This window comes from Pezoporus occidentalis, unplaced genomic scaffold (assembly GCF_034315485.1).
Source record: "Pezoporus occidentalis ecotype Australia unplaced genomic scaffold, CSIRO_AGI_Poc_V1 ctg169, whole genome shotgun sequence".
Taxonomy (NCBI): Eukaryota; Metazoa; Chordata; class Aves; order Psittaciformes; family Psittacidae; genus Pezoporus; species Pezoporus occidentalis.
The window spans coordinates 1740304-1759437 of record NW_026913521.1 but is presented as its reverse complement, the minus strand read 5'-3'; the positions used below and the strand labels follow the sequence as shown (position 1 = coordinate 1759437).

Genomic DNA, 19134 nt, shown 5'->3' with positions numbered 1-19134 from the left:
CCCTCCAAAACAAGCCTCTGCAATGCCACAGACTTGGTGTTCCTCATGCTTGATTCCAGCAGGCTTCAGCCCTGAGGAAGACAAACCTTTCCAAAGCATCCTACTGCCCACAGCCCATCTTCAGAATGAAGCTTACCACAGGTCTTGAACTTCTACCTCAACTCAGTCCCACTTGAAAACTACATTTATGAACTTCCGAACATTATCACATCCTGCCCAAAATCATGACCACATCCTTGTTCAGGTGCCTCATTTTGGGTAGGAAAGGACTCAAAATCGCAAGCATTTCATAGGATTTGCATGTTGAAAAGAAAGGGGCTGGTTTACTCGCCCACATCATGTACACACATTTCACAGAACACATGCTGGAGACATAGAGTTATTATTTGAATAATGAGTGCATTTTAGTGAGGGGCTGATACAGCAATCTTACCCTGATGAAGTGTGTCTGCACGTCATTCAGCATTCTTGGAACTGTGAAAAGCAGGAAATGCTGAATCCATTATAAATGTCTAAAGGTTTAGTTAACAATGGGCTGATGCAACATCCTTTGAAAGGCCTTCCTCAGCAAAAGAGCTGATTTTAAAAGGCAGAGATAAATAGGAACTGAATTGCACGAAGCCCGCATGGAAAGGTGAATTGAGAGGTTGTGTTTGACTACAAGTCTCAACACAATTCCAGAAGCTATTTAAATACATAAATATTTAAATGGTGAAAACCAAGCAGACTTGGAAAGGAAGAGTGTGCACTAAAATAGACAAGAACAGAGAAACAGGACCCTGAGTATGACCCATATGCTGAGGTTTGAAAACTGGCAAACTACAGTTCCCCAGGTGCTTGGATACACCAGCTATACCAGTGATGCTACTCATGCTTCTCTCCAAAGGATGTGGCAGTGACTAAGGATCTTATTGGCCTCTCTTCCACAGGGCAGCATGGTAAGCCTGGTGACCTCCTGTTATCTATAAGCTTATAAGTCTGGTGTCAGGACAGAAATCAAACATACATGAACACCAGTGAGTTTAATCTGGGTGTCCAGCAATACAAGGGTGTAAGACGCCACAGATCATTCTGCTCAGCACAAGCAGTATCTCCTGCTCAGGATGCCCAGTGTCCTGGGTTCAGCAGTAGCAGTCATTTTTCTCCTTCTTAGTAGCTGGTGCAGTGCTGTGGTTTTGACTTTCAGCCTGGGAACAGTGCTGATAACACCGATGTTTTTAGTTGCTGCTCAGTAATGTTTACTCTGACCAAGGACTTTGTGAGTCTCATGCTCTGCCAGGGAGGAGGGGAAGCCAGGAGGAAGCAGAGACAGGACACCTGACCCAAACTGACCAAAGAGGTATTCCATACCACAGCACGTCATGCCCACTATATAAACTGGGGGCAGTTACCTGGAAGGGTGGGATCACTGCGGGGGTCAGGCTGGGTATTGGTTGGCAGGTGGTGAGAGGTTGTATTCTCTTCCCTTGTTATTTCCCTTCTCATTATTACTATTGGTGGTAGCAGCAGTGGTTTGTGTTATACCTTAGTTACTGGACTGTTCTTATCTCAACCCGTGGGAGTTTCAATTCTCCTCCCCATCCCTACGGGTGGGGTGAGGAGGAAGGGGGGAGTGAGCGAGCGACTACGTGGCTCTGACTTACTGACTGGACTTAAACCACGACACCTAGCCCCATGAGATTCTGAAGGGCTGTTCCCCTAAAACATCTGCAGAGAAGCACACAGGGAGAGATCAAAACCTCACCAGGTTTCGTAGTGAACTTCACTCTTCTTCAAAGAAATACGATAATACTTGCAAAATCAAATACTACTTACATTCAGAAACAGGCTAAGCAGACCAGGATTAGTTGGTACATTTCCTTGAGAAAATGAATCCTTGATGCCGTTGTGAAACAAAAGCAATAAAGCCAAAGAAAATCAGATATTAAATAAAAAAGAAGTTTAGAACTATCTATTTCCCACTTGGTTACCTTTAAAGACAAGGCCGAGCTGGATCAGTTGCCAATCTAACAAACTTGGTGTGCTTTTATCACTGAGAAGACAAGGCTAGAAACAACCTTCCAGCAAACAGCTTCCTAAAAATGTACTCATGCATATATATATATATTCTTGTAGATACAGACAAACTGGGATACGGACATATGCTGACTTCTGCTTCTCTCAATACAGTCTGGCCTGTGGCTTTCCTCCTCCTGTTGCAGTCAAAAGAGAGCAATTTTTCAAGTTTATACTGCATGTCATTCTATTTCATTTCCAAATACAACCTCGCAGAGAGAAGGTTCGCCTTGCACTGCTTCCAATCTCTAAAGTTAATATACAAATTCATATTCCTTTTTCCCCCTCACTCTCCTAAATGAAGAGGCGTAATTACCAGGAACGCTCGCTACAAACGCATCGAGTGCCAAGGGAGAAGGAGCTGTCACCGCTGGACAGCTGCAGCAGCCACCCTTCTCTCCCTCCTGCTCCCGGAGGATCCTGCTTAGGAGGCAGTTTCTATCTTTCCTATTAGCAGAGGTAGCTCACACACAGGAGCAGGCATCAGCCCCTCCCTTTCCAAGCAGGACAATCATAAGGAATAGAATTACAAAACTCACTTCAGCCTGTCAAGGAGCCATCGGCACTCGCAAGGATGATTCCTCCCAAATTCCCCTTTTGCCTCTCCCTGGCTCTGCTGCCCTCTTGGGTGGTGGCTGTCATTAAGGTTTCCTTAATAACAGCAGACAAGCTCGGATCTCAAAATTCAGTGCCAGTTTCATCCCTCTCCCCATCTCCAGCACCCTCTCAAAAGGAAGATTGATTATTATAATCAGACTTCGCTCTGACACAGCATTTGCATTTTCAAAGCACAGCATAGTCATTAACTAATTCATCTCCCCCAGGGAGCCCTGACGAGCTTTCACCTCTCTCCCCTCTGCTTCCCAATCTGCAGGCAGCCCACAGCTTTCCGTCAACCACCTCCCCTCTACATTGTGCTGCACAAGTGAAACTCCAGACAAGCTCAGTGAGCCAAATCCAGCCCTGCTGCAAAGAAGCACAGCTCTGCTGTTAGCAGCTGAAGAACTGAACACACAGACACCCTATTTAAACTGGTTATCTAAGGTTTCCTTATGTAAACCACAATGGTATAGGGTATTGCAGGGAACAGGCTCTGTCCTGCAAAGGAGGGCCAATGAGAAGGGGGTCCCAAAATTATCATGCTCCCATATCATAGAATCCCAGACTGGTTTGGGTTGGAAGGGACCTTAAAGCTCATCCAGTTCCAACCCCCTGCCCTGGGCAGGGACACCTTCCACTAGACCAGGTTGCTCCAAGCCCCATCTAACCTGGCCTTGAACACTGCCAGGGATGGGGCAGCCACAGCTTCTCTGGGCACCCTGTGCCAGTCTCTTACCACCCCCATAGTGAAGATTTTCTTCCTAATGGCTGATCTATATCTCCCCTCTGTCAGTTTAAAGCCATTCCCCCTTGTCCTATCACTACAAACCCTTGTAAAAAGCCCCTCTCCAGGTTTCTTTTAGGCCCCCTTTAGATACTGGAAGATTGTTATATGGTCTTCCCTGAGCTTTCTCTTCTTCAGGCTGAACCAGCTCAGCTCTCTCAAGCCTGAGCTGCATGCCCAAATGCCAGCACGTGAAGAAGGATGCACCATGTCACACCCTCCAAACCCCAGCCTCCTCATGAACAACCCTTCCAACAAGCTCTCCCCCAAACACCTACAACACACCTCTGCCCCAGGACTCTGCCCCTGCTTAAGTCTCTTCTTACATCCCAAAGATGCCAGATCCTGACGGTCCCCACTCATCCACCTCCCTTTGGTCATCTCCACATCCCAGTCCAGCAGAACTGCGGACCTCTGCACCCATAGGTGCTCCGTGCAAGAGCAGGTTATTGTTGATGAGCAATAATGTCTAACTGGAGGTAACTAACCTGTACTCAGATGACCCATTTCAAATAACTCCTGTCTGGAATACTTCAGAGAAAAAGAGAAAATCAGGAAAATATTTCTTTTCTCTACTGTTACCTCGCAGCAATGCCCTAAGAACCAAGACCTCGTATCCAAACTGGAGGTGCAAAGGGTGTGCAAACCCCTGCAGCCTTGCCCAGCCTGAATGCTCCTGTAACCCTTCAGGGAAACACTTGGGGACCTTTTTCACAAGTGGTAGATACAACATCATATACTAGCTCTGGAATAATCCTGACCTTCTGTTTGAAGTTCAGATGCTCTGCTGATGCTACAGCAGGTCTGAAGGCAACTGCCACGGTCACCAGCACAGACCCCATGTCAACAGCAAGTAACATGCAACACCAGTCAGACATCACATGGGTACCAAAGTAGGATAGCTCTGACAGTTTTGTCTTCCTGAGCTTTGTTCCCCAGTTTATGCTGCATTTATTTCTTTCCAGTATTCTGGGATGGGTGCAAGACGTGACAGTTTGGAAATAAGCACTACTGGACAATTCAGCAGGATGGAAGCTGGCTCACAGCTCAAGATGAGCAAAACTGGAAAGTTCACAGGGAAGAAGAGCAGTAAGACCCACCAAGAGAGGAAAACTGGAGATGTTAATTTAAACCCTGAGTTTATTCAAATATAATTACATATTTCAACTCTTACTCCCAGGGGAAGGCGCAGACAAGGAATCTTTTCCTCTCAGCCTGTCCTGTCCGTGCTTTCAGGTGCCACTATGAGACCTCGCCACCACTGTGTGCCAGCAAAACTTGACACTTCCATGCACAAACCCCTTCTCTCTGCTCTAACAGCTCATTCTGAAGAAGGATCACCTCATTTCCATGTTCATTCAGCTCAGAGCCTCTGTGCTGTTATCAGCCTCGCTCCACCACCTTCACCAGCATGTAGATGACTGTTTCCTTTAATTACTGCCAAAAGCTCCTCCCACCAGGGAGAGCAAAACAGCTGCTGTCCATGGAGAGAAGAAACTCTGGAGTAATTAAGCCTTACACAGCAGACACCTCCTACCCATTATTCCTGGTTAGAACAGCAAAACACAGTAACAGTCTCCTTAGGGAACCTGTCATGGTGTTGGACTGAATGTGCTGCAACCGTGTCCAGTGTGGCCATGGCACTGGTGCAATGGAAGTACCTGCTCTCAAGAACATCACACAGGTCAATTCCTTCATGCAGCAGCAGGAATGTCAACTAGAAGCATGTCTTCTGGCAGCTGGAATTCACAGGCACTGCAACAAATAAATCCGCAAAGATGCTGTATTTCCTCTGTACAAAGTTTGAATACAGTTTGTTGCCTGAAAATATACTCTGGAGGAGTTTCTAGAGTGTTCAGTCAGCAATTGGTAGCTTGAAATCCCACCTCTTGCCCCCCCCCATCAGTTTTCTTGCTGAAAAATCATCACATACTAAACAGCCAGAGAACCTATGCATTTACCGACCACCTAGGAAGATAAAAGGTGAAAGGAAAGAGGAACCTAACATCCATTTTTGTTCCTTTGTCTCCTAACATAAATACAGTGGAATCAATCTTTGCTTAATACTGTAAAGACAGCAAAGGAGACTTGAAAATTGAACTTAATCCTCTTGCTTCAACTCACGCGGAACAACCCACAGCCTGTACTTCAACATGCTTTTAAGCGCTGCTCTCACTCCCACTGCATCTCCACCCAATTTTACATTTCACTACAGCTGGAGCACTGTTTTCTGGACAGAGAGAGAGAGAGGGTGAGCAGGGGCCACCAGAGCTTACACTCAAGAGTGGTTTCTGAACCCCCAGAGATGGGAAATACAAGGATGAGGCAAGGGATGCAGCTATGGGGAAACAGCAGCTCTCTCAACAGAGCCTCCAGCTGCCTTCAAGGAAGCAGCTGATGCTTGAAGGAGTCTTGTTCCCCAAACCCTCACCCAAAGGACAAACTAAGGAGCAGATTGAATATTTTCTACCTAAATGACCCATTCTGAGGCCCTCCTGCAACAAGAAGCAGTAGGCTTTTAATGCATAAGAAGTGGGAAATCTCTTTGCTTGTGCCAAAAAGCAAAGGTTACAGGGCCCTGCCAAGACTGCTCTGCCCATTTTAGCCTCTGAGGATTATTCCCTGCGGTTCCCTTCAAGTTGCCAGCAAACAATCATAGCACAAAAAGCAATTTCCTCTCAAATACTGTGTGTACAGCTCTGGTGCTAAAGCAGGAATGTGGCATTCTAACCTTTGGTGAACATGTTCTTGCTGCCACCAATAATAAACTCCGAGGTGCAGCTCAGAGGGGAGGAAAGGTGTAATAGATGTGTGGTGGGTGACATTAGCACAGAACACAGCCTCAACAGGACAGGGCCTGGCAGGAGCTCGGTTTTATACAGCCAGTCTTTAGAGGTTAATGAAATATTCATAAATAAGTCAAAATTCTCCTGACAAGCCAGATCCTGTAGTACAACAAAGAGTTGTCAGCCTCAATTAAGCGATTCCAAAGAGGTAGGGCACGGCCATTCATGATTTACTAAGAGGTCACAGGAAGAATTCTGCTCTATGATCCTCCTCTCTCTGTGGATAAATTAGGTTTTATAGCTCCTGCTGCAGGACTCTGCTGCCCTGACAGAGCAGCTCAGAGAGACCCCAACCTACCACCACCACTACTACGTGCACCCAGCATCGATCAGCCGAACACAAAACCCACTGGGAACAAGCTCTTCTAAGGGCACTGAGGCACAAAAAGATTGAAAGCAGAAAGCTGATTAGGCTCTCAGTGCAAGGACTAAGTCTTAAAATCTCATGGTTTTTAAAGCCTTTTTCTCCCTTTCTGTACTCACAAAGCCAGTCCTGGGCAAGAAGCAAAGTATCCAGCAATCTTTGATCCACCAGCACATCCACTGAACATGCCCTCAATGCCCCCTAGATGTAGAGATCTTCACATGCTTCCTCTTGCCCAGAAAAAGCTGCGCCTACAGAATTGTGTTTCTCAGGTCAGATCTCTCAGGATGCTCCCCTTCTGATGCAGCTACAACTCCTCAGGTCTGTGAAAGCGGGAGGAAACTGGTCTCCATCCTTGTCACAAGCAAACTGGAAATTAATGATTGCTTTGTCCCATCCTAACATGACAGTTCAACAGACCAAGTCTTCTTTTCCCTCTCTGGACATGCACTGGAAGCACATGCTCCTTCTACAGCTTCTCCTTAGGCAAGGCAGAAAAAAGGAACAGAAGTTAAGGAATCCTAGGGGTATCCTGGACCGCTCATTTGATTTTTCCCTATCTTTCAAAGTGCTGAACATAACAGAGAGCCTCTGTACCCTCCAGGAAATTTTAACTCAATTAAAACAAAACCACAAGAGTTATAAGCCCATAAACTTCACACAGGCTCTGTAAACACAAATGAGTCTAGAAAAGCACAATACTTGCATGCGTATTAGTTATGCCTTTGTATCTCAAGGCCGTGCCTACTATAATACGGCCTCTGATAATTTTCCCATCCCATTCATTTTATTTAACCAAGTAACTCAGATGTTAGTGACAACAGCAGCACTGACAACAGGACCTCTCTTAGTGCAGCACAGCAGCATCCTTTGCACAGGAAAATGATTCACCTTTCTCCTCCTCTTCACAACTCAAGAGACAAAAGCCCTACCCCTTCTCCCTCCCCAGTCCTTGCTCCAGTTATAATCCTGCAATGGAAAGGTGAGAGCATATTACCAACTTGCAGTCTGTTTCCAAGTTGAATAGCCAAGAAGGAAGCCACTGTGTTTGTCAGTACAGTTTGGGTTTTATGGCTGCGCCTATAGCATAGAGGGTGCTCCAAATGATGGGCTCAGAGTCAGGTCCTTGTCCGTGCATCCCACCTGAGCTGGAATAGCTGTTTGTGTTTGGGTCAGGGTGGTCTCCCACAGGGATCCCAAAGGCAGGAGCAGCAGTCAGGCAGCTCTCCACTTCAGGATGCTCCATTCCTTCCCTCTCGGAGTCCTAACCCCATGTCAGCTCTTCTCACCCCCGACGAGAAAATGAAACCAGTCCTGTTGAAACCAAACGGTGCTGCTGAGTTCCATAAAACTTTCATGTTAATGGATCCACCAGCAGGTTCATTTGTGTAATGGGACTTTTAAACAGACCGTTTATTTCTTTTTAATTTGAAGGGAATGTACTGTTTGATCCCATGTGCCTGGCTTGATTTTTAAAACAGAGATAAACCACAGGAATTGACTCACTGAGTCTCCTCTTCCAGCCTAATTAAAATAGCACTGAGATATTAACGTGCAGCAGTGCCAGCGACTGATCGCCTCTTTGCTCTACAGGCAGTTTGTCAGCGCTCATCTACCATGATCCCAAAGCTTCCACCACCCCTTCTGCTTTGCCCCCAGTCACACACAATAGATGCTTCTCGTGTTGACGCAGTTCTGTGTGTTGAGTGGGAATTTTCCAAGAGGGAATGTGCAGCAGGTGCAACACAACCAACTGAGGCTGTTCATCATTCCCTGTGCTGAAAGAGGAGGAAAAGAAATAATCCCTCTGTTCCTCAGAGCTCACTATATTCCTACAGCATGGGGAACAGCAAGGATTAATTTTAATGTACTTGTTTACAACAGCCACTGTGAGAGAGCTCTGAGACTGGAAAAGGAAACAGAGAGTAACTCTGAGCACTCCCATCCCCCTGTTCTAGGGTTTAATCCACCTGGAGAACCAAAGCTCTACAGCAAAAACATAGAGAGAAAAGTTGAAATAGGGCATCAACAGCTCCTGCATTTCAACACCTCCTTCCAACAATCCCATTTCTATATTAATAGGATAAAGTAAAGAATAATATGAACACTGTGAAGGGTGTATAGAGAAAACAAGCAACAAAAGGCTCTGCTGAAGTAAAACTAACCTGATAGAGAAAAAGCTGCCTCAGACATCGATCATGAAAACGTGTTTAAAACAAACAAAATTCACTGAAGATCTTGGGTCAAAAAATACAGACTACTGCTGATAGCACAAAGCACGGAGGCTTTATCACAAAGGAGCATAAAGAGATCAGAAAGAAGCAGCCAGGTGAAAAGTGAAGGAACAGCAGCAGAATTGAAATATAATAGTGCAAGTCCCACAAAAGACTCCTACAAACTGAGTCTTCATGAGTCAGAAACCAGAGAGGAGGACTAAGTCTTGGGCACATTAACTGATCACAGGATGAACACCAGTGCCATGAGGCAGCGGAAATGGGTAATGTGAGGCTGTAATGGAAGGGCTGAGCTCTATTTCTTCACCAGAAGGGTGGTCAGGTATTGGAACAGGCTGCCCAGAGAAGTGGTGGCATCACCGTCCCTGGAAGTGCTCACAAACCATGTGGATGAGGCCCTTAGTGACATGGTTTAGTGGTGGCCTTGGCAGTGCTAGGGTAAAGGTTGGACTTGATGACCTAGTTGATTTTACAATTTTATCCAGGACAGAGAGGTGCAAGATGCTCCCACAGAAGATACTTCTGTACAAGCTACTGCTGGAACATCGCGTGGAATGACGTGACCACTCTACTTCCTCATCCTTTAAGAAGACAGAGAGAAATGGAAAGAGATTTAAAGAAAGGAGCAGGATTCACGAGGAGACCAAAGAGCCTGCTTTAAGAGAAGACTGCAAGAGCTTGATTTGTTTAACCTAGACAAATGAAATGCTAGGGAAGAACAACTGTTCTCGATAAATATGTCACAACATAAATATGAGGGAGGAAGAACAGTCACTGTAGCTTAAGGAGAACATTAGCACAAGAAAAAAAATGGCTATTAGATGCACATATATTTTCAGTTGGAATTGGGAAGATTGCAGCTCTCAGCAGTCTTTCAATGATAGGAATGGCACAAATAACCAAAGAAGTTTCAAGACAAACTTGATAAATTTATGAACCGAAGTATATACTGCAACTGCCTTAGTTACCAAAGGACTCAACTTTATGATCTAAAAGTCCTCTTCCAGTCTTCTGTTACTATATCATTTCATTCTGAATCAGCTTTTTTGCTGCCTCTTTATAACCAGATTCATGTTTTTCAATCTGATTTGAGAACTTGGTATTTCCCTAAAATTGCCTTAGTGGAACTATTGCTGTGTTCATGCTGCTGCTCAGGCAAGTGCCACACTACTCATCTGTCTTGGGTTTGCTGCTCTTACGTAAGGTGTTAGGATAAAATCCGTCAGATGGGAAGGAGATTTGCTGGCACTTTGCTAAATCAATTCAGAAATGATGAAATACACTTTTGATCGATGGAGACTTCCTCCACTGATCCGTCGTCTCCTTTCCCCTCCCAACCTGTTGGTTCTATACGTGTTGCAGCAGAGCTTCACTGTTACTTATGAGTACCATGGTTCAGTAATCTAATCCCACATTTAATATGAAATTATAATATAAAGAATGTACATTTCCACTAGTGACCACCACTTTTGGTCTTATGCCTGGGCCATTATATTTCTTACTTTGTACTTAATAACTCTAAACCAAGAATTAAACAAACTACATTGGTAAGTGACCCAGGGCAGGTCTTTCAATAGTGAAGTTCACTTCTTTTGTATTATCATTGTTCTAATCTGAAAAGTAAAATGTAACAGAATTTTGATCCTTGCCAGTACCTGAAGTACCAAAAGTTACAGTTCTTACAAGTCTGGAAGTCTGGTGCAAGCACTAGAAAGCAGTGTCTTTCAAAAGCAATGCAAGTGGTTTATGGCCTGTGTGCATCTCTTCTTGATGTATCCCTGCTGCTGTGATCTTCCCAAACTCTTTGTAATTAACCGTATTGCTTCCAGTTAATAGCCAGCTCCCAGCTACAGCACACACAGTGTTCTCAGTTTCCTTCTTTCATGTATTCTCCCTTCCACCTTCCTAACTTTTTTTGATAACCACCAGTGTAGGTACTGACATTCAAATTAATCCAAACCGCAATGGTTTCATCAGACTGAACACATGATTTGGCTCCTTACCTATTCCTGACCTGCTGCCATCAAGTAAAGGTCTCCTGTTCTTTGCAGAATGCTAACCCACACTTTGACTCAAGGCAAGGGGCATTCATTATTTCATTTTAAGTTATCTTTATTTCCTCTATATGGACACTCCATTTATGCGATTCACTTTGTGACAGCTACATTCTTGGACTTCAAATCTTCTTTACCTCCCACCCTGCTAAGCAATTCTTCTGATTCTTATATCCATCCTTTTCAATCTGCTGAGGAGTGAAATCTAATTTGTTCCAATGAGCAGTCTACAGATTTCAGAGCCCACATGGGCCAAGCTGTCTTTTGAAGATGAAAGCCAAAAGATACCCAGAGCACTTCAGGGCAATGAAAATACAGGTGATCTGGTTTTAATACCAAGCTGACTTCCCTCAGGGATTAATGATGGAGAAAAAAAATCTCTTGACATGAATGCCCCCTGCTCCAGACCCAGAGTGTAAGATCAGGGACCACAGCTGTTGCTGGATGGCAAGCTTGAGCCAAACAATTTCCTCCTGTCTATAACGGGATATGAAAAAGGCAAATGAAAATTAGAAAAACTAACACATCTTCTGCTTCCCTCCCTCAGGGAGAGAAAGAAAAAGAATATAACAAACAAGAAAGCATTCCCCACAAGCAACATTTTGCTGTGAGGGAAGCAAACTCTCAGCTCTCTGCCAGTAGAGCATTAAGCTAACATACCATAAGAAGACAGATCCTTGGACCACAAAACAGGGAGCCACATGTGAACTCTGAGAGCAATCTCCTGGCACATCCAGGAGATGAAGATGTTGGAGCAGGAGCCCTGATGAAGAAAGCTTCCAGTGCTGCTAAAATGGTCAAGAAAGATGCATACATGCATACACAGCAATTGCAGGAAAGAAGTGTGCCTGGGCAGCAACACCAATTCAGAACAAAACCCATTATTTCAGCAAATAAAAGAAACACAAACCCCACAGATGCGTGGGACAACTAAATCATCTGAGCCCTACCAGACCAGTGCCTCTGGTACGTGCCACTCCTCAGAAGACTGTTCCCTTACAACAGGAACACACTCAAACTGTGAATAAAGCTAAATAAATAAATGAAGGGTTAGAAGGAGAGAAAAATCAAAGTTTCACTGTTAATTACACAGCACAATGATAAGGGTAATTTTTCTTACATCAGAAAATAAATTCAAGGTTCAAGTTCCCTGAAGGATATAAAATATTAGAGGATTTTTTATGGTTGTAATCACAAACCCATTTCTCCAGCCACTACCGGCCGTGTCTAATTAGGGCAAAGGATGTTAATGATACAGAGGCCCAGCCCAGAGACGTCCTCCCCTGCAATATTAATTGCATTTAGGGAAAGATGCATGAATTGTGCTTATACAAGCTAATTACTCTGGGTTTGCTAATTAATACTGGAAAGTCGAACTGCCTTTGTCTTGTCAACTGTAATTAGCTGAAGATGTTTAAATTTCTTTCCTTTTTTTCTTTTCTTCCAGTAGTAAACTCACTGTTAGCTGGCAAGCAAGGAAATCATACACCGAGTCCTCGGTGCAGTCTGTGCAAGTCCATCTCACTTTCCTCCAACAAGACCTTGTGCCCTGCCCTGCACGGTGTCCCCTGTAGCACACACCACCCTTCCTCTCATAGCATCCCCACGGACACAATTCCCTGAACTAGGTAAGGCCCCCTCCTCCCAAGGACACAGAGCATGCTGGCACTGTCTTCTTGAGGCCATGTTGCCATCAGATTTATCTCACAAGTGTTTTAACTATTGCTATGTAAAGAACAAATTATTTACCAGGGCATCTAAGACGCATACGTGGAAGCCTATCAAACTCCTCAGTGAGATCCAATCAGCCAATTTACTGCCCCCACAGCACATTCTTCATTTCCAGTGGTCTGGGGAAGGTGGCAAAGCCATGAGCACTCTTCAGGGTGGCAGCAGAGACATCACCTCCACAGAGGTTTATCCCAGAAGCAGACCAAAGACTCAGCAAACTGTATGACAGCACCTGACAGGTGTTTATTCCATTTCACTTAGGGCCATAAGCCTGTTTGCAGAATGGCTGATGAAAAGCAATATCCACATTCATCAGCACCCAGAGCAGGACGAGCCCTTCTGCATTCCCCCAGCTGTGGAGGCTTAACATCAAACTAACAAGCAGTGGATCGCAGGTGAAAAAGGGGAAGAGAGATGAAAGGGAAGGCGAGATGCCAGGAATCCAAATCAGGCAAACAATTGCTTTAAAGGAGTCTGAAAATAAGGCCATGCAGGTGAGACTCTGATCTGGAGAGGAGGGAATAAAAAACCACATAAGGAACATTTTGTTGTTTGGCAGGGAGGAGAGTGGGGCTGATGGTGTAACTGCTGAGCACTGGGGCAGGCAGCTCATGGAACAGCCCCATCCAAAGGGGGCACACCTCTGCCACAAACATTGTAGAAGACAAGAAGTGACACATCTTGCCCTTTCAGAAGGGGGATGCAGAAGAACCATCTACCACCAGTGAGATACTGTCAGCAATACTGTCAGGTTTCCCCTCAAAAGGGAGAAAGAGGCAAAACCAATCTCTTTCCCCCTGTATGAAGAAATTTTCCTATATTTACTGAATGCAATTCAAAATACTGAATAAAGCCTACACCTCACAATTGTCTCAGCACCCCATAGCACAGGCTATTTGTGTGAGGTTGAGGTAAGCTTTACTGGAAGATCACAAGGTGTGCAGTCTTCCCCTGAGTAACCCTTGGGAGTAGGCACTGTACACTGACTACTGCTTTATCCTCTGCTGATGGATGATGCACAACACCAATTAATGCTTCAACACTGGAAGTTCCAGTTTCTCCAGCTCTCTGCTGGCCTGTTCAATACAACAAACTTTTAGAGGCAAACAAACAACTCAAAATTCAGGCTTAATAAGAAAAACTTTGAAACGCTTAAAAACGCCGCACATTACAACACTTGAAACATAACAGCGAATTTTCCTCTCGTAAGTAGAGTGAGCACAATGGAAAATTGATTATATAGAATTCCAAACTGGAACAAGGCAGCACGTAATGAGATCAGATGGGAAATAGGATTCATTCAGTTTTCTTTGGACATGGCAGTTTTGACCTGTGTCAACACAGAAAGCAGCTGGGCAGACAAAATGTTTGCCCTCAGCGTAAGAGCACCCCAGAACTGGGATCATTTAACACTCTCATTATAAAAAAGCTGATGTTGAAACAACAAGGAGCACAAATTACATCAAAGATCTTACCATACGTATGGCAACCTCTTAACAGGACAGCAGGGACATGTCAGTTCTGCCCTTCAGTACCCTAGTAGAGTTAAGCACAAGTCTAAAAAGACTCATGTTAGCACCAGAGTTTATGATTTGGATGTTAGAACAGATGTCTGTTTAGTACCTACTTACTAACCAGTGATGCATGCCTGTTTTTTCATTAGTAATAAAGTTAATCCGGTATAATGTTCTACTCTGCCCTGGTGAGACCCCATCTGGAATATTGTGTCCAGTTCTGGGCCCCTCAGTTCACAGAGGACAGGGACCTGCTGGAGAGAGTCCAGCGAAGGGCAACGAAGATGATTAAGGGAGTGGAGCATCTCCCTTATGAGGAAAGACTGAGGGAGCTGGGTCTCTATAGTTTGGAGGAGACTGAGGGGTGACCTTATTAGTGTATATAAATATATAAAGGGGGAGTGTCACGAGGATGGAGCCAGGCTCTACTCAGTGGCAAACAATGATAGGACAAGGGGTAATGGGTACAAACTGGAACACAAGAGGTTCCACTTAAACTTGAGAAGAAACTTCTTCTCAGTGAGGGTGACGGAACACTGGAACAGGCTGCCCAGGGAGGTTGTGGAGTCTCCTTCCCTGGAGACATTCAAAACCCACCTGGACACATTCCTGTGTAACGTTATCTAGGTGTTCCTGCTCCAGCAGGGGGATTGGACTAGATGATCTTTCGAGGTCCCTTCCAATCTCTAGCATACTGTGTGATACTGTGATAAAACACAACTATAGAATGAGTGGGTATCTTGGGTACTGCTCAGGTTTTTCTTGTGACTACAAAAAGCTGCAGGAATCCCACAACTCTCCTGTTAGCAAAAACACTGGTTCACAAACAACTTAATGCTTACACCTCATTTATTCCTGAGTAAGAAGAATCATATACAATACTCATGAAACTGCACATAAACTTCTCTATAGCCTGGTTTTCTGGCTTCTATTATTTCTGCCCCTTAAGGGAACTGCCAATAAAATAGACAAACCCAGGAGAAAATTAACAGATATTGTAAATAGCACTTTTGGCAATTCTGTTGTATCTCTTCTACTTGTCCTTTGCACACTTGAGACTGAATCAAAAGCCCCCAGAGAAAGGAGTTAATTCAGTATGAAATTCAGTGCTTGCTTCTACTCTAGAACTGCTAACAAAGAGAAAGGAAATTGGCAAAAAAAAGGGGAGACAGACCACTAGATCTCATCCAACACTTATTGCAGGTGACTATGGTGCCAAGAGTAGCAGTAACAATACCAATTTTTACAATGCTTCTTTGTTATTCATTTCTGAATGTTTGGAACTGATCCACTGTTTCAGTGAACTGAACTTTGCATGGTAATGGTCTGTAAAACACTGTAAAAAACCCAAAAAGATGAACACTCACCATCTCTGCTCTTTGCTTGTGATTCCCCACTTCTTCCAGAACTTGAGACAGCTGAGCCTTCAACACAAAGAAAAATAGGAAGTTAAGTCCAGATTATATTATCAGTACAAAAACTGCACTCTTTGTCACACACCCAGCCCCGTCCCCCAGGTACAGACTTCTATAGAATCACAGTAATTCCGACTGTAAGAAGCCAGCTCAATTCCTGCCCAGAGCTGGCTCAGCTCCTGTCACTTGAGTTCTGAGTATCAGCAAAGGGGTGAACTCCAAAACCTCTCCGAGCAACCTGTGTGCACTGGGTTTGCATGGCAAGGTTCTGGTACTGGGGGGCCACAGGGCTGGCTTCTGTGAGAAGCTGCCACATGGTTCCCCTGTGTCTGACAGAGCCAGTGCCAGCCAGCTCTAAGACAGATCCACCAAGACTGAGTCCATCACTAGTTGGTGAAGGATAGAAAAGACTTGACACATTTTTCTTCAGGATGAGGCTGTGAAAACTTTTGGACAGGAGAGAACCAATACAAAGGGATGGGAGAAATGAGAAATACAAGGAGGAAATGTTCCATAATTTACCTGATGTATAATATGGCTGAGTGAAAATAACCAAACCCAAACCTCTCAAGCTGCTATGCTAGCAGACACCTATAGGCAAACCTTGGACAGGAAGTCCAAACCAGCAGCATGATAACAGCAGATCAATACGATGTGGAGAAGAACTCAGGTAAGAATTAAATCACAGAGTAGGTTTCTTTCATTGCATTTATTTCCAGGCAGCTCATCTCAAAGGGAAAGAGTAGCTAACTAGTGGGAATTCAGAGACCAGCAACTAAACGGACTAGATTGCTGGAAGAAATGATTTATGAAGATTAAAAGATGTTTTAAATGTATGGTTTGCCTACAACTCCCACAGAAGAGCAAAAGGGACATATTTAACGTGTTGAGAGTTGTTACAACAATACAGCTGGAAAACAGGAGGCTTTTCCAGGACAGCAGATGCTGTCCGATGCACTCGTGGGCCGGAGCGGGGTCCTTCCTGCCCGTGCCCATGTAGGCAGGCATGGAATCACGAGACAAAGCCCCAACTTTCAGTGGGTCCCCTGTGCCTGCTCTCGCCTGGCTGGGAAACAGATGATCTGAATGCTTTATCACGTCCAGTTTGTAAACATTAGCCCTACCCCAGACTTTTTATTAGCTTAAATCAAATATTGAACCTAGCTCAGCTGTTAGAGGACAGCTGCTTGCAAAGTGATTCACTGCCATATTCCTTCTAGGCCACAAGAAAATACAACCTAATCACCAGCAGCATGACAGATGCACACATTTTTAATTATGAAGAAGAAACTGGGCTCTGAACTTATCCCCATGTCTCACTTCATCAGAGGGCTTCAGGGAAGCTGCCAACCACCACAGCCATGGAAGGAAGGAGCTGCAGAGGGCCCTGGAGTGGTACTGAGGCCCTGCACGCAGCCCCGCTTCAGGCATTTACCAGAACAGACCTGAAAGAAATAGTGTTATGTTGTTTCCTGCAATTTACCTTTTCAGGAGTGAACTGTTGGATTTCTCTATTTAATCATCTCTGGCCACTTCCAGCCAACAAAAGCATGAGCAATGAACCCGAGCCATTCAGGGTGGTCAGGAAGGACATGGTGTACAAGGGTCTTTGACACCTGCATCAGCAGGCACAAAAGGGTTATCTGTACCAAACGCAAGAGCAGTTTGCCAGTCCCATTTCAGAGCTTCTTAGAATCCCAGACTGGTTTGGGTTGGCAGGGACCTTAAAGCTCCTCCAGTTCCAATCCCCTGACACAGGCAGGGACACCTTCCACTAGAAGAGGTTGCTCCAAGCCCCTGTGTCCAACCTGGCTTTGAACACTGCCAGGGATGGGGCAGCCACAGCTTCTCTGGGCAACCTGCACTAGGGCCTCACCACTCTCACAGTAAAGAATTGTTTCTTAATGTCTAATCTAAATCTCCCCTCTGTCAGGTTAAAGCCATTCCCCCTTGTCCTGTCCCTACAGGCCCCTGTAAAAAGTCCCTCTCCAGGTTTCTTGTAGCCCCTTTAGGCACTGGGAGCTGCTCTAAGGTCTGCCTGGAGCCTTCTCTTCTCCAGGCTGAACAAGCCCAGCTCTCAACCTGTCTCCAGAGCAGAGGTGCTCCAGCCCTCAGAGCATCTTCATGGGCTCCTCTGGACTCTCTCAACAGATCCCTCTTTCTTATGCTGTTGTCCCCAGAGCAGGACTGCAGGGGCGGGGGCTCTCATGAAAGCTGGGTAGAGGGAGAGAACCTCTTGGACACACTCCTTTTGATGCAGCCCAGCATACGGTTTATTGCACTGGGAAAAGCAATGTCCTACCTATATGTAGCTCAGCTGGTTTACAGGCTTTTTGATTGATCACATTCAACTTGGTTTCTCTGGGATCTCTCCATAGGGTAGACTTGCATGTTGAATTTTCAGACTGTGCATAAAAGTTAACTTAAAGCCCCAAGGAAATTCTCATTACTTAATACACCTGTTAAAATTCCCATGGATCACTGAGTTTAAGCACTAAGAAATCTGATAAGCAAGCAGTTATTAAGAATCAGATATACAAACACATGTAAAGTCCAATTTGCCCTCTGAAGGGAACACAACCAGGTAAAAGAAAATGAAGCAGGAAGAACTCAAACCCTCTCAAGTATTTCAGTCAATTACTTTCAGCCTCAAAACCAAAAGTTTGTCAATTCAAAACATTCATCTTACATGACAACACGGCCTAATCTACTGTCAATGCTACTGTCATCCTAAAAAGAAGAGCATGGCAGGAAGGGGAAGATAACCTGTGCTCCGGCCTCACAGGGATACTGCAGCTCAGGGCTGAAAGAGGAGCAGGAATGGTTTCCAAGGAGAGGAACCGATTCAGCTCCTAAGGAGACAGTTCTGAATTGTTGTTTTCTTCCCTGCATCAATAATTCATCTTTTATACCTCCCAAAAGTCAGCCTTCACTGACAACGCTGGAGGAGGCTGGTCAGGGAGGGTTTAGTGAATGAAGCTGAAGCAATCTGGTGTGTACAACGCAGGTGTTAACACCAAGTGCATCACCAGCCCCACGCTCTTCTCTGGGGGCTGAACGTTAGCCGACTGTCCCGACAGGGAAGCAGCTCAAATGTGAGATTCACTTGTAGGCAAAAATGAACTACTCAGTCTCTAATGAACAGTCTTTCTATACAGCACAATACCCTCCTCTCTACAAGCAATTAGCAAATCGAAGCGCGCTCTCTTTGTGGACCTGCATTAATCTACTCCTCGACGTTGCACATTAAACAGCTCATAGGTACGGCATAGCAGAGTAGTAGCAACAGCCAAAGACATAAAATTAAAGCTTGCTTCAAAGAGTAAGGGAAGTGAAATTATGCATGCTGCATACAGGGGATAAATCAAAACAACCTTCATTTGGAAACATCATTTCAGTCTTACGCTTTCATCAAAAACATGATTCTCTTACCAGTCACATTAATACAAGGTAGGTGCTTTACCAGGGAGAGAAACAAGCAGCATATTCACTCCCTCAGATTAAAAAGACTCATTTTTATTCTTCCCCATCAGGGTG

General features: G+C 44.8%; 1 protein-coding gene across 4 annotated transcripts in view; it reads right to left on the bottom strand.

The window, feature by feature from the left end:
* Positions 1-19134, bottom strand: part of MAD1L1 (mitotic arrest deficient 1 like 1) — a 368957-nt gene that overhangs the window by 171730 nt on the left and 178093 nt on the right. For all 4 annotated transcript variants that reach the window (XR_009963812.1, XM_062613593.1, XM_062613591.1 and 1 more), the window contains exon 13: positions 15550-15606. Coding sequence is in view for 3 of the 4 variants with exons in the window: in XM_062613593.1 (XP_062469577.1) it covers positions 15550-15606 (57 nt within the window). In the remaining variant the exon portion in view is untranslated. The remainder of the gene's footprint in view (positions 1-15549; positions 15607-19134) is intronic.